The 14,178-nt window shown below is 40.8% G+C and overlaps 1 protein-coding gene across 3 annotated transcripts in view; it reads left to right on the forward strand.

Annotated features, from left to right (window-relative positions):
* The window catches only part of dpp6a (dipeptidyl-peptidase 6a), a 615,874-nt gene that overhangs the window by 558,292 nt on the left and 43,404 nt on the right, over nt 1-14,178 (forward strand). For all 3 annotated transcript variants that reach the window (XM_049480880.1, XM_049480881.1, XM_049480879.1), the window contains 4 exons: nt 10,353-10,507; nt 10,591-10,688; nt 11,394-11,517; nt 13,487-13,525. In XM_049480880.1, the coding sequence (XP_049336837.1) occupies nt 10,353-10,507; nt 10,591-10,688; nt 11,394-11,517; nt 13,487-13,525 (416 nt within the window). The remainder of the gene's footprint in view (nt 1-10,352; nt 10,508-10,590; nt 10,689-11,393; nt 11,518-13,486; nt 13,526-14,178) is intronic.

Below are 14,178 nucleotides of genomic sequence, written 5' to 3' on the forward strand. Positions count from 1 at the left end.
CACTTTATTGATGAAAGCATAATATTAATGTACTTTTAATATACAGTATTTTAGGTAAGGACATAAATCTGTTAGTATATTTACAGCATACTCAGACATTTCTCAATATGTTTTAAGTATATTGGAATAAAGTAGATTGAATAGTAAGAAGTGTAGCTGGGAGTTAGCAGCTCTCTGTAATGATCAGAGCGTCTCTCTCTCTCAGTGTAAATGGACTGGAACTGTGGGCAGTGAGCTGTATTCAGATTCACTGCTTTTTCCAGAGAAATCTCCCAGGCTCATAGTGCAGAAAACACAAAGGCAGAAAGACTATAAACTCCTCAGCTGAAATGAGGAATCTCTGCTCTGGCCCTGCTGGAGACGGATGGAGGGAGGTGGAGGAGAGAGATGGGTTTCAATCTTTCTCTATGGATAAAAAAACAACAATAATAGAGAAAAATATACTTATTCCTTCAGATAAAGCAGGAATAGCCACCCACTCACACTCATACCAACACTCACACTCACTCACACACTCTTCTAGCGTCTAATAATGAGAAAAGCAGTATTTCATATTCAGCAGTATTTATTAATAACATTTTGATTGTATTTATTACCTAACACACAGCACATACTGTGCTAATGTATTTATCCACATACAGTACCAGTCAAAAGTCTGGGCACACCTCTTCTCATTCGATGTGTTCTCTTTCTTTTTATATATTTTTTTACATTATACATGTAATATTGAAGACATTAAAGCTATACAGGAACACATGTGGATTCATGGAGTGAACATTAAATGTTAAATTAAATGTTTCTGTGTAACATCTTACTGTGTAAATATATATATATATATTGGAGAATGAAACTGAAACCCCTGGTTTTAGAGCACAATAATTTATCGTGGTGACGGACAGTTCTGGTGGAAACAGGAGAGTTGAGGTGCACATTGAATTCTGCGTGATTTGATCAGCCGTGGTTTTATGTTTTTTTGGATACAATCCGGGTTAGCACCCGAACATCCCTTTCAGACAGCTTCCTCTTACAGCGTCCACAGTTAATCCTGTTGGATGTGGTTGGTCCTTCTTGGTGGTATGCTGACATTCCCCTGGATACCGTGGCTCTTGATGCATCATAAAGACTTGCTGTCTTGGTCACAGATGCTCCAGCAAGACGTGCACCAACAGTTTGTCCTCTTTTGAACTCTGGTATGTCTCCCATAATGTTGTGTGCATTGCAATATTTAGAGCAGAATTGTGCTCTTACCCTGCTAATTGAACCTTCACACTCTGCTCTTACTGGTGCAATGTGCAATTAATGAAGATTGAACACCAGGCTGCTCCAATTTACCCATGAAACCTCTCACACTAAAATGACAGGTGTTTCAGGTTCATTGTCCAACCCCTGTATATCATGTTACATAACATGGACAACTGTGACTTATAGTCAGGTGTATCCTGTATGTATGTACCAATTCTTGTTTCTTTTTTTAAATTAGTGGGTGCGGCTTACATTAAGGTGCGCTCAGTATCCCGGAAATACTTTTACAAACCGTATTTTGTAAACTTAAGTCTCTTTAAAAAGTTAAATCCACCGGAGATCCTATATAAACACACAGAGGTGGGTAGTTCAGGTCCAGAAAGTAAAAATCCACTACAGGGTTTTGTTGGATTTTTATTTTTAACTAGTGTAAACAGGACTGTTCTAAACATACACCTACCTATCTTAATTGTTAATTGTGTTTACAAACCGAAGCAGCAACATTTTAATTATATTTTACTCAGTCTTTTATATAAAATATGTCATTTGGGAGTGTTTGCTGCCACGTTCTGAAATATACAAACCAAATATAATAATACAGTTCTTCTGAAACTCTGTTCTTCCCTCTGCTGACCTATAAAGAAATAAAGAAAGTATCTAATGTAAACTTGAGTCTGTTTTAAACACAGAACTGTATGAATTACAATAAATATACAGCCTGTCATGTTAGTTTCCTCCCGTATTTTTTTTCCATTGTGAGCTCAGTGCCCTTTGTGTGTTTGGCATTTTCTTGTCCTCTTTACCTTTGTGGAAATTTGCTTTTCTCTGCATGCATTAGTCCACCTCTCCTTCCTTCTTCACCAGGATCACGACTCTGCTTCAGTTAGAGAACCACACAGAAAATGAATAATTCACATATCATACAGTCACACCAGCACAAACGAGCCTGCAGAGGAACGGGCTATGACTGATCACCTGGGCAATTAAAGCCCAGGAGCAGACCAGGACAACAGACAGAAAGAGAGACAGACAGACATAATAAAGGGTAGAGGTTTACACAGGCAGAAAGAGAGACAGTGTCACGTCTTAGCCCTGTCTCGTGTCTCTGTGTGTCTTCCCCACGTGACCTGTGCCTCCTCTCTGTGTCTCCTGTCAGTAGATTTCCACCATGTGTTTCTCATTTGTAGCTCCGCCCCTTCCCCAGGTGTTTCCAATTCTAGTGTGTTTTATGTTACTATAAATAGCCCTCCTCTGCCACCTTGTCCTCCGTCGGTCTTTGCACCTTCCTCTGTTGTTTTGTCTCTCAGCGTTTCTCTGTGTTTTCATATCCCGTTTCCTAGTTCAGTGTTTATCTCGTTTTACTTCTAGCTCCTTGTTTATTTTGCTTCTTTTCTCCCTTGCCCAGTTTAGTTAATCCCGTCTTGTTTTAGTTCCTTGTTTGTTAGTATTTGGTTTATTTTATTATTTGGTTCTCCTTGTTCTGTTTAGTTATTTTAGTCTTGTTTCAGTTACTCGTTTGTTTCTTTAGTCTCCCTGTTTTGTTATCGTTAACCCCTTATTTGTTTTGGTTATTGGTTATTTGTGTATCTTTGTTTCATGTTACTTGTTCCTTGTTTTCTTGTTATTTATTTATTAAATTATTATTTATTTTCACCCTACCTGCACTTGTGTCCGCCTCCTCGTCTCCCTGCCTGGGTCATCCGTGACAGACAGACAGACAGAATGCTTTCTTGTTTGGGAATATTATTAATTAAAGTACTACAATATAAATAAAACAAAAGACCAGGCAGTATCTTGATAATAAAACACAGTGGATAAACAGCAGCAAATGACATGTCTCTCCAAACCATCACTGATTGGTGGAAACTTCACACTAGACCTCGAGCAGCTTGGACTGTGTGTCTCTCCACTCTTCCTCCAGACTCTGCTCCCTTGATTTACAAATGAAATGTAAAATTTACTGATGATCAGTGATGGTTTGGAGAGTCATGTCTGTCATCTGCTGGTGTTGATCCACTGTGTTTTATTATCAAGTCTAAAGTCAGCGCAGAGTTTTATAAAGATGTGGATTTCATTTTCCAGCAGGACTTGGCACACTGCCCACACTGCCAATAGGATTTCGGCTCTTGCTCATGAATGTTCATACATGCAAACATATCGCCTCTAATTGGCTAACAGCACTGCGATACCAGTGAGACGGACAACAGTTAGAAATGTTTTAAAATAAAGACATTTTTACACTAATAACGGTCTTTGCAATGTCAAACGTTACTTTACAACATGTGTAATAATGCCCTGCTAAATGCAGTTCAGCCACTGACCTAGTCTTAGAGTCTCTGTAAAACACCAAATCCACCGGAGATCCTATTTAAACCTATAGTTACTTACACAGAGAGGTGGGAAGTCCAGGTCCAGAAAGTAAAAAAAAAAAGAAAGAGCCACCCAGGCGGTTGGAACAAAACGGAGTCGATTTTTACTTTTAACTAGTGTAAACAGAACTATTCTAAACATACACCTACCTCAATACCTATCTCAATTGTACTTGGCTGGTGGTGTTCCTCCATAGACTCATAAATTCTAACCAATTTGTTTCTTAGCTCTGAATTACTGGGTAAAGTATATAAACACTGATGTGTTATTCGCACAAATAACACAGGAGTGAACTGCCATGCTGTTCCTAGCGCTGTTATTTAGCTCCTATCTGATGAAATGGCGTCGCTGCCTGGCTTCAGCTCTTTCTGTGGGCGGTTCCGAGCCAAGGTGGGCGGGGCCATAAATACTAATTCACAGGTAGACACAGTGCTTTTCCTGATCGACCCGTTTTCCTGAATATTTTCTTTTACTAGCTGCTGCAGACAATAAAGATTGAGGAAGAGTTTCATGTGCAGCATCATAAACAACTGTAGTATTTCACAAAGAACAAGAAAAAGTGGATTTTGGGATGCCTCAAGTGCCACTGACGGTGCCCATACCACAGTTTGAGAACCACGGATCTAAACAGATCTGAAAAGGCTTTGGTCACAGTAATGGTCAGAACAAATTTCTAATCACACAAAAAATAGCCCCAGCAAGAAGAATCCCTCACTGCTGCTCTCATAACTCAGTCCAATTAGACGAGAGAGAAAGAGAGAGAGAGGGAGAGAGAGAGAGAGAGAGAGAGAGAGAGTGAGAGAGAGAGAGAGAGAGAGAGAGAGAGGGGGCGAGAGAGCACAGTTGAGAGCAGCAGCAGAGGCAGGAGTGCTCTATTAGTGGCAGCACTAGTGCTCTCACACTGTGTTGAGTTGGCAGCTGTTTCTGGGCTCTCTGAGTTCTGGATAGACCCCTCTTATCATCACAGGCTTATTTCAGAGAAATTCATCAAGTGTTAAACCATATACACAGAATATCAATATATTAGTTAGTTACTTTATTTCAGTAATTCAGCTCAAAATGTAAAACTCATATATTATATAGATGTATTAAACACAGAGTGATCAATTTTAAGAGTTGATTTATTTTATTGTTGATGATTATGATGCTTACAGCCAATGAAAACCCAAAAATCAGTGTCTCAGAAAATTAGAATATTATATAAGACCAATTGGTACTTTTGGCAGTGTGGGCAGTGTGCCAAGTCCTGCTGGAAAATGAAATCCACATCTCCATAAAAGTTGTCAGTAGCAGAGAGAAGCATGAAGTGCTGTAAGATTTTGTGGGAAAACAAAACTGCACTGACTTTAGACTTGATAATAAAACACAGTGGATCAACACCAGCAGATGACAGACATGACTCTCCAAACCATCACTGATTGTAAAAAAAAGCAAAGAAATCATATCTGTATATTTTCATTTCAGTGTTTTTTCATTATTTTAAATTGTCGATTTATACTAAAGTCATCCAAACTATGAAAGAAAACATACAAAGGTACCACTTTATGGAGTCATTTAGCAAACAAAAAAATGTTCAACAAAACAAAATATTTTAGATATATTTTAAATTCTTCAGAATAGCATCTCTGGCTTAGATAGAGACAGTTTTGCACATCTCTGCTGGATTTTCTCAGTCAGTTTTATGGAATTCAGGCTTTCAGTTAACAGCTGTGCTGAACTCATCAAGAGTTAATGACTTGAATTTCTTGTCTCTTAATAAAGTGTTTGAGAGCATCAGTTAAAGTAAAGTAGTGAAGAGGTAGAGTTACAGGTATACAGTGAATAGTGAATATTTGAGTAATGTTCGAATCCAGATTATGAGAAGCAACAACTACTCAACTAAATAAAGAAAACAATACTTTAAGAAATGAAGGTCAGTCAATCTGTCAGAAAATCAATTTCAAGAACTTTGAAAGTATCCTCAAGTGCAGTCACCGCAAAGACCATCAAAAATGTTATAATGAGGAAACTGGCACTCATCAGGACCACCCCAGGATAAATTCATCAGACTTACCAGCCTCAGAAACTACAAGTTAGCAGCTCCCCAGATAGGAGCACATAAATACTTCTTCACAGAGTATTTAAGTTTGTTTAACACTTTCATAGTCTGAATGACTTCAGTATTCATTTACAATGTAAGAAAAATATAATAAATAGATGAATGAATTAGTAATGGATTATTATTAAGAAGAGATAAAAAAAGAGCCAAAAAGTCCTGGATGTTTTTCAATTTTGCTTTGTGGAAATGGCCAATTTAGCCATAGCTAGTGGTCTCGGCTGACCTCATGTTCTCTCTCACACACACACACACACACACACACACACACACACACACACACACACATATATATATACAAATACGGTACTAAACAGCTGGTTTAAGCTTTATGATTGTAAGTCATGGTTCAGGAAATCCAAACAAATTTGTATCCTAGACTCCGGTTCACCCCTGCGTGACCCTCGCTGTAAAAGTGTGTTTATTTCAGCGAAGGTCACGCAGGGCTAATGAGCAGCGCAGGATGTGAACCGCTGCTTTGCGTGTGTCTGTGTGTGTGTGTGTGTGTGTGTCACTGCCGTGGGTGGTGAACACACACGAGGGCCCCCTCCACAGCGCGAGCGGCAGAACGGACTCCAGCTAATTAAGCTGCTAATGGTTTGTTGGAGGGCTGTTATTTCCCTGATGAATCTAATCAGTGTGACGGACGGCGTTAGCAGCAGTGTGTGCGGGAGATGGCTGAAGTTTCTCATTAGGGCAGAGTGTCTTATCTCTCCGCTCTTTCTGCGGCTCTGTTTGGGTGTTTAGAAGCTGAAACAATAGCGGGGGGTTCTCGGCAGTGCGGACGTTCTTTAAGGGTTTAATTGGATTTGATGTGAATGGGGTTATGCTGAAAATCAGCATTCAACATATGGGCTCTCTGGGGTTTTGGCTACTTTGAAAAAAAGCAGTGTTTGTGTGTGTTTGTGTGTGTTTGTGCGTGTTTGTGTGGGTTTGTGTACCTGTAGGACCATCCAGAATGAGTTGGGAGAATTCCCAGTGGTCTAGTGTTCAAACAGTGTGTCCTGCACATTGTTTAATCCCCCTGATTATTAGATTATTAATATGCATGCTGGTTTAGTACAATGACTGTATTTAATAATGTTTTCTGATGTTTTTTAGTGTAATTCTGCTTTATTGTTCGTCTCAGCCAGAGACTGTAAAAAAAAGATGGACGTCGTGTCGCTGTTGTTCCCATTCATTCAATGAAAATGAAGCCAAAATCTTCCGCCATGTTGGCGATTCTGACACCCGAGTCTGTAGAGCGCAGTAGAGCCCAGAGGAGGGAGAAAGACTGTGGAGAGACAGCCTACTAATTTAAATAGCCCTGCCCCTGAGGGCTGCCTCGAGGTCACAGGCTGCAGAGCGGGGCGGAGCGGAGCTGAGGGTCTGCTATTGGTCCCGCCCATAACCAGCCCTTTTACAATAACCACACCTTTTTTGAATAGAGCTGAATAACGTTTTAAAAAACAAATTATGTGGGGATATAAAAATTTGACAATATAAGCAGAGGTTACACTAGCTGCTGTATTTAAATAATGGAGGTAGAATTACAGTATATTAGAAAAAAACGTGATTGAAAGTTGTCTGTTTTGCCATTGAAACCTATGGGAATGGGTGGGGTTACACGGCTTTCTGAAACCGAACAGCAGGGGGCGCCCGACCTGTGGTGGCTTCACTTTTGAGAGACGATGCTCTGTCCAGCTATACACAGTCTATGGTCTCAGCCAGTGATGTCAGTAACACGTTACTCTAATCTGACCATTTTTTCAGTAATGAGTAATCTAAAGCATTACTATTTCCAAGTAATCCAGTAATCAGATTAAAAAGTTACTTATCCAAGACACTGTGCCTTACTATTTTGTAATTGTCCTTTAGTAAAAGATATTGTAGCGTCAGGCTGGATGAGTTGAAAGGACGGACGAGAAAGATGTTTACAGTCGTCGCTTTATTACTGGAACTGTCGACTGCAACCACGGCTAGTGAGCTAACAAGCTAATAGGCTAAAACTAGCACTCGAGTTCAACACACACACAGTCACACACACACACAGCAAGCCCCACTTTCTCTCCACCTCTCACACACACACACACAGCGAGCCCCCCTCTCTCTTCATGTCACACACACACACACAGGTAACTCTGATTAACGTATCCTGTACAACAGAGGAAACTCTTGCTCTTCCTTTCCTGGGGAAGATATTCGTTTCAGATATCAGACAAATCTAAATTATTAATGAATTTATTATTTTACACAGTACGGATGTCTGCATAACATAGTGCATCAGTAGAGTAGATACAGCCCTACTAAACTGAAGCCAATGATACACAGAGTACTGTGTGTGTGTGTGTGTGTGTGTGTGAGAGAGAGAGAGAGAGAGAGAGAGAGAGAGAGAGAGAGCTAGGCCTTGGAGACGGTTGCAAGGGAATCACTGCTCTGATTTCCAGGCATTTGGAAATCAAGAGTCAGCTCCAAAGCTTTGCACTCAATTCCCCACAGAGACTTTTAACTTGTCAGGGTTTTCAGCCTGTCAGCAGCCGTCCACAAGCTCATACACCAACTGTACTGTACATTACTGGTCCTATCTTATTCTTACAGAGTTTAGATTATCTGCCCAAGCTTAAGAAAATGGCCTGTGATTCCGTAGGCAACTGTTTTTAATGCTATTTTTATTTTATAGAAAGCTATGGTGTGATAATCACAATACAGCAAAGTAACAAATCAAATTGTTGATCAATTCGGGTTTAATGAGCACAAAATTACTGGCTCTCAGAAAGCTGCAGGAGAACGGAGGTGGGATATTCAACAAATTTAAGTACTTTTTATCATGTTTTACTACAACAAAAGTCCATTTTACACCGGAGTTCTCCTTTATTGATTGAAAACATCATTTAAAATATATGTTTTAAATTGAGAAGCTGCTATAATTGAGAAACCAGTATAATAATTGAGAAATCAATTCACTGCCCTAATCAGAATCTGCGATATCTCCAAAATGTGTCTAAAATCTAATTTTCTAAAGTGTTTATTTTTATATGCTGCTAATTTAATTCAGTGTGGTTCAGTCAGCGGACAACATAGCATTACAGTCGATATATATCCTCAAATACAGCTTTCGTATAGAGCATCAGTGCATATACAGTGTGTGTGTGTGTGTTTGCATTCATACAAAAGTGTGTGAGAGAGAGAGAGAGAGAGAGAGAGCAGGACAGATTTATTCTGTATATTTCTATTACATGAATCCTCCTGTGTGCAGGTTTTCCTCAGGGAACGACACTGGAATCGATTTAGCTTAGGGAGAAATTTGTAATCTGATTGTGTGCGCTTCTCGGAAAATGATACAATGCTTTAGTGTGTGTGTGTGTGTGTGTGTGTGTGTGTGTGTAGCACTGTTTGCGGTGGAGGCCGTGGCAGAGCTGTAGATGGAGTGTCTCTATTTACATAGTGTCACTCTGACGCTATACTGGGACTCAGCATCATTATATTCACCAGGAAAATGCTCTCTCTCTCTCTCTCTCTCTCACACACACACACACACACACACACACACACACACACACACTATAGAGCTCGGGCTGAGGTGAGAGTGTGTGATGAGCTGAGTGTGAATGTGGTGATCAGTGTGTTTCCAGTCTGGTGAAAGGGTGAGCAGCTCCAACTGTTCAGAAATTACTTTTTTCCTCTGCAGTCTGGAGAGCAGGGGGTTCATCACATCACTATCTGCCTTATTTAGCCACGCCCACTTTTTTCCTATAATTTTATTGTAACAGTTTTTTCCTATTTTAATGTTAAAATATAAAACAGTATCTGGTCAGATTTACCTTATCGAGTTTATATTTGTATTGTATTTGTCTCACTGTAGCCCTGTGTAATTGTCTTGTCTCCGCGTAAGCCCCGCCCTGTCATCGGTGTTACCTTGTGTCTCATTTGTAACCCCGCCCCCTTGTTTCCCTCTCCAGGTGTTCCCAACCCTCCTTCTAAAATCAGGGTGTTTGGTTACCGTTTAAATATGACTTTATTTGCATAGCCCTTCTATAGAAAATCTGCAGGTGGTTGCAATGGTGTTGCTAAGTGGCTGCTATTTTAACCCAGGTGGTTCCTAGGAAGTTGCTAAGTGGTTGCTGTGGCATCAAAATTGGTTGCTGTAGTGTTCCTAAGTTGATGCTTTGCTATTGCTATTCCAGATGGTTGCTGTGGTGTTGCAATGTGGTTGCTATTACATCCCAGGTGGTTCCTATGAAGTTGCTAAGTGGCTTTGTATATCAGGTAATTGCTCTGATTTGCTTAGCAAAATTAAGCCACTGTTTTAAATGTTTTTCCATCTTGCTATGGTGTTGCTAGGTTTACTGTTACTAAGTGGTTTCTATGGGGTTGCTAAGTGGCTGAAGTGGTGGCTGATGTGGCACTGTTGTTGTGAGTTGGTTGCTGTGCTATTGCTATTCCAGGTGGTTGCTGTGGTGTTGCTGATTGGTTGCTGTTGCATCCCAGGTGGTTCCTATGAAATTGCTAAGTTCCTAAGCAATTGCTGTGGAATCCAAGTTGGGCTGAGAGGATTTGATGGCATTCCTCCACTAGATAATCATTGAGTTCCGGTATTAATAATGGATGATAGGTAATAATAGTTATAAATCAAATATACCGAAAAAAATTGTTTTCTTTCCAACAGAGGAGATCTTCCAGTCTCATATCGCTCACTGGTGGTCTCCAGACGGTGCCAGGCTCGCCTACGCCACCATCAACGACACGCTGGTGCCCAGAATGGAGCTGCCCATATTCACCGGATCACCATACCCAACCGGCAGAGAGTACCACTACCCTAAAGTAAAGTATTCTACCATTTTTTTTATCTGAGGCATTGTGACGGGATACAGTTATTCTAAAGTTCTGCTCTGTTCTTCTACCAGGCGGGTGAGGAGAACCCAGTCATCTCTCTATATGTGGTCAATCTAAACGGCCCCCTACACACCATCGAGATGAAGAGACCAGAGGACCAGAGAATAGGGTGAGAACCATGCTAATGCTGCTAATGCTAACCTAGACAGAGGACAATGGTCAAACATTCATTGCTATCTTGGCAACATGTGGATACAAAACTGTGCATAAACTCTTTGTGCAAACTTTTGTTCTTGTAAATGAGCTACTCACTCATTTTCACTTCGTAAACGAGTAGATCAGTTTCTTCTGCTTAGAAGCGCTGCACAGTTAAAATAGCAATCTGCCAAAGGCAGAGCACTCCTGGCTCTTAAAGGGAATAGCAAGGGACAACTGAGGGGTTTATTGAATGTTGCGCCCAAAACACACCCATGATTAATTAAGAGAATTAGTACAAGCCTTTTAGGCATTTTGAGTCTCACAAGGTGTACTTTTCCCGTCATTACGATAGCAAAGACACACGGACAAACCTTCAATCAAGCTGCTTGGTGCAAGCCGGCTCTCAGTGTAAAGTATATAAAGCTCAAATACACAGTTCAGACTGCCAGTTTGGTTTCTACAGGTTGCGTATGCAACTCTGGATGTCAGTATCTGCTTGCGGTCTGAATGTAAATGTACCAATCAGAGCTTAACACCCCGGTTGAGTTTATTAGGCAGTTATCAGGCCTGTAATGAGCTGAATCAGGTGTGTTAGAGCAGGAAAACACTGAGCTGGGTTATCCCGGGCTGCAGCTGAGGATTAATGGTGTAAATAAACATTCTGCTTGTTCCTCAGGGAGTACTACGTTACGATGGTGAAATGGGCCACGAGCACAAAGCTGGCGGTGAACTGGTTAAACAGGGCCCAGAACATCTCCATCCTGACCCTGTGTCAGGCTACCACAGGAGTCTGCACAAAGGTATACCACCAACCGCCTGATACAGCTAATATAGGAGAACATGTGCAGTAAAATATACTGTATTTTTCTCACTATAATGCACACTAGATTATATGGTGAACTCTCAATAAATGTCTATTTTCTGATCTATCTCCATACATAAGGCGCACTGGATTATACTGCATATCATGCAACACTAGTAAGGAACAGGGGTTGCCATGTTTATTTTCTAATCCAGCAGCAAGACCTGTAAAGCTAAGCTAAGCTAGGTCAACAAAACTGTAAAAACATTTTATTTTAAAGTTAAATGAGTGATGAATGTTAATCTACACAGATTTCTCTCCTGAAAACTGTGAGTAAGGGTGAGTAAAGCCCTTTCTATTTGTTTACAGTAAGCTTAAATTTCCAGATTTTCACTAAGGCTGGGTGCAGCAGCATTAGCATTAGCTGCTAACCGCTAGAACTACCAGGACACAAATACTGCCCAACAGCACTACACTGAGGATCCCTGAGTGTTCTGGTGTTCTAAGAAGGCAATGCTAATGCTGCTCCAGCAGTGCTAGCCAGGATTAGCAGAAGGCTACAGGCCAATATACTCACCTCTGAATGGCAAAAGAGCTAGTGCTTAGAGTGCAGTTAGCGGGTAATGCTAATGCTGCTCCAGCAACGCTAGCCGGGGTTAGCAGAAGGCTACAGGCCGATATACTTACCTCTAAACAGTGAAAGAGCTAGTGATTGGAGTGTGGTTAGTGAGTAATGCTAATGCTGCTCCAGCAGTGCTAGCCAGAATTAGCAGCAGGCTACAGATCGATAATACTCACCTCTGAATGGCAAAAGAGCTAGCGCTTAGAGTGCAGTTAGCAGGTAATGCTAATGCTGCTCCAGCAATGCTAGCCGGGGTTAGCAGCAGGCTAGCTGGGGTTAGCAGCAGACTACCAATTGATTACACTTACCTCTGAACGGTAAAAAAAACTAGCACTGGTTAGCTGCTAATGCTAACACTGTTCCAGTGTAGGTGCTGGAGAAAAGTGCACCCTATAATGCGAAAAAAAAATACAGTATTTTATTGCCGCTTTGCACTCTATAACATCCGAAAAATTAGACCGTTCTTGACGCAACAGGCCACCCAACTCCTGGTGCAAGCGGTCGTCATCTCACGCCTCGACTACTGCAATACCCTGCTAACTGGCCTCCCGGCCTGTGTAGTAAAACCACTCCAGATGATCCAGAACGCAGCAGCACGTCTGGTCTTCAACCAGCCAAAACGGGCACATGTCACCCCGCTGCTCATTGAGCTCCATTGGCTACCAGTTGATGCTCGCATCAAATTCAAAGCTCTTACAATCGCCTACAAGGTGATGTCAGAACAGGCTCCTTCCTACCTGCACTCGCTCCTGAAGACTTACGCTACCTCCCGGCCGCTGCGCTCCTCCAATGAACGTCGCCTCGCTTTACCAAACAAACACTCACACAAAGCAATCCAGACTGTTCTCATACAGAGTTCCCCAATGGTGGAACAAACTACCTTCCACTACCAGATCAGGAGAATCTCTCGCTATCTTTAATAAACTCCTGAAGACAGAGCTCTTCAAACAGCACTTACTCTCCTAACACCTCTAACTAACTACCTTCTACTACCAGATCAGGAGAATCTCTCACTATCTTTAATAAACTCCTGAAGACAGAGCTCTTCAAAGAGCACTTACTCTCCTAACACCTCTAACATACTAACTACTTCTAACCTCATTTCCTTCTTCCCCTCCTTCACTCCTCTATCCTATTACTCCCCTTTGACCTCCTTTTATCCCTATCCAAAGATGTTTTACCTTTAAACTTATTTTACATTGTACTTGACTATTGTAAGTCGCTTTGGACAAAAGCGTCTGCCAAATGTAATGTAATGTAATGTAATGTAATGTAATTTTGTACCATATTTAAAGACATTTTACATCATTGTGTGTGTGTGTGTGTGTGTGTGTGTGTCTTTCAGAAACATGAGGATGAGAGCGAGGGCTGGCTAAACAGACAGGTAATAACCTGAATCCACAGACACTCACAATTACAGTTTATTATAAAACAGTGCATTATTATTATAATAAAAAAATAACTGCACAGTATGTATAAAATATCTAATAATATGGGACACTATTGCACTATAAATACAGACTGTAGTCCTGTATCTGTTTCTCTGTATAGTTGTTCTGTAAATATCACAATTTATTTTTTATTAAAGCTACATAGCTCAGTAACTCTCTGATATGAATTTATTAATGAATTAATATATACTGTAACCTAGTTTAGACTGGATTGATGCAACTGGTGGCATTTCCCCCTGTCCATGTAAATGTAATATTGAAATCAAACACTGCATACTATATTATAAATTACAGTACACTTACATTATTAACATTCCTTGTAGCTTTAAATAAATTTGATTTAGTTATGATATATATATTGTGGTAGGCCCCTGGGGTTAGGGGCGTGACCACTGTGACCCGGAAGGAGGAAGCTCACAGAGAACACAGACACGGGGAGTAAATGAACTCAAACGTACCTTTATTTTAAATGCCCTCGACCACACCCAAAAACAACTCAAAACATAATGCTAGCCCAGTGGGGCTCTATAGTTCAGTAGTTTCTTTAGTTTCTTTTGTTTAAGCGTCCGCGCAGCCTCAGCCCTCA

The sequence above is a fragment of the Astyanax mexicanus genome, chromosome 6, assembly GCF_023375975.1.
Source record: "Astyanax mexicanus isolate ESR-SI-001 chromosome 6, AstMex3_surface, whole genome shotgun sequence".
In the NCBI taxonomy this organism is placed as follows: domain Eukaryota; kingdom Metazoa; phylum Chordata; class Actinopteri; order Characiformes; family Acestrorhamphidae; genus Astyanax; species Astyanax mexicanus.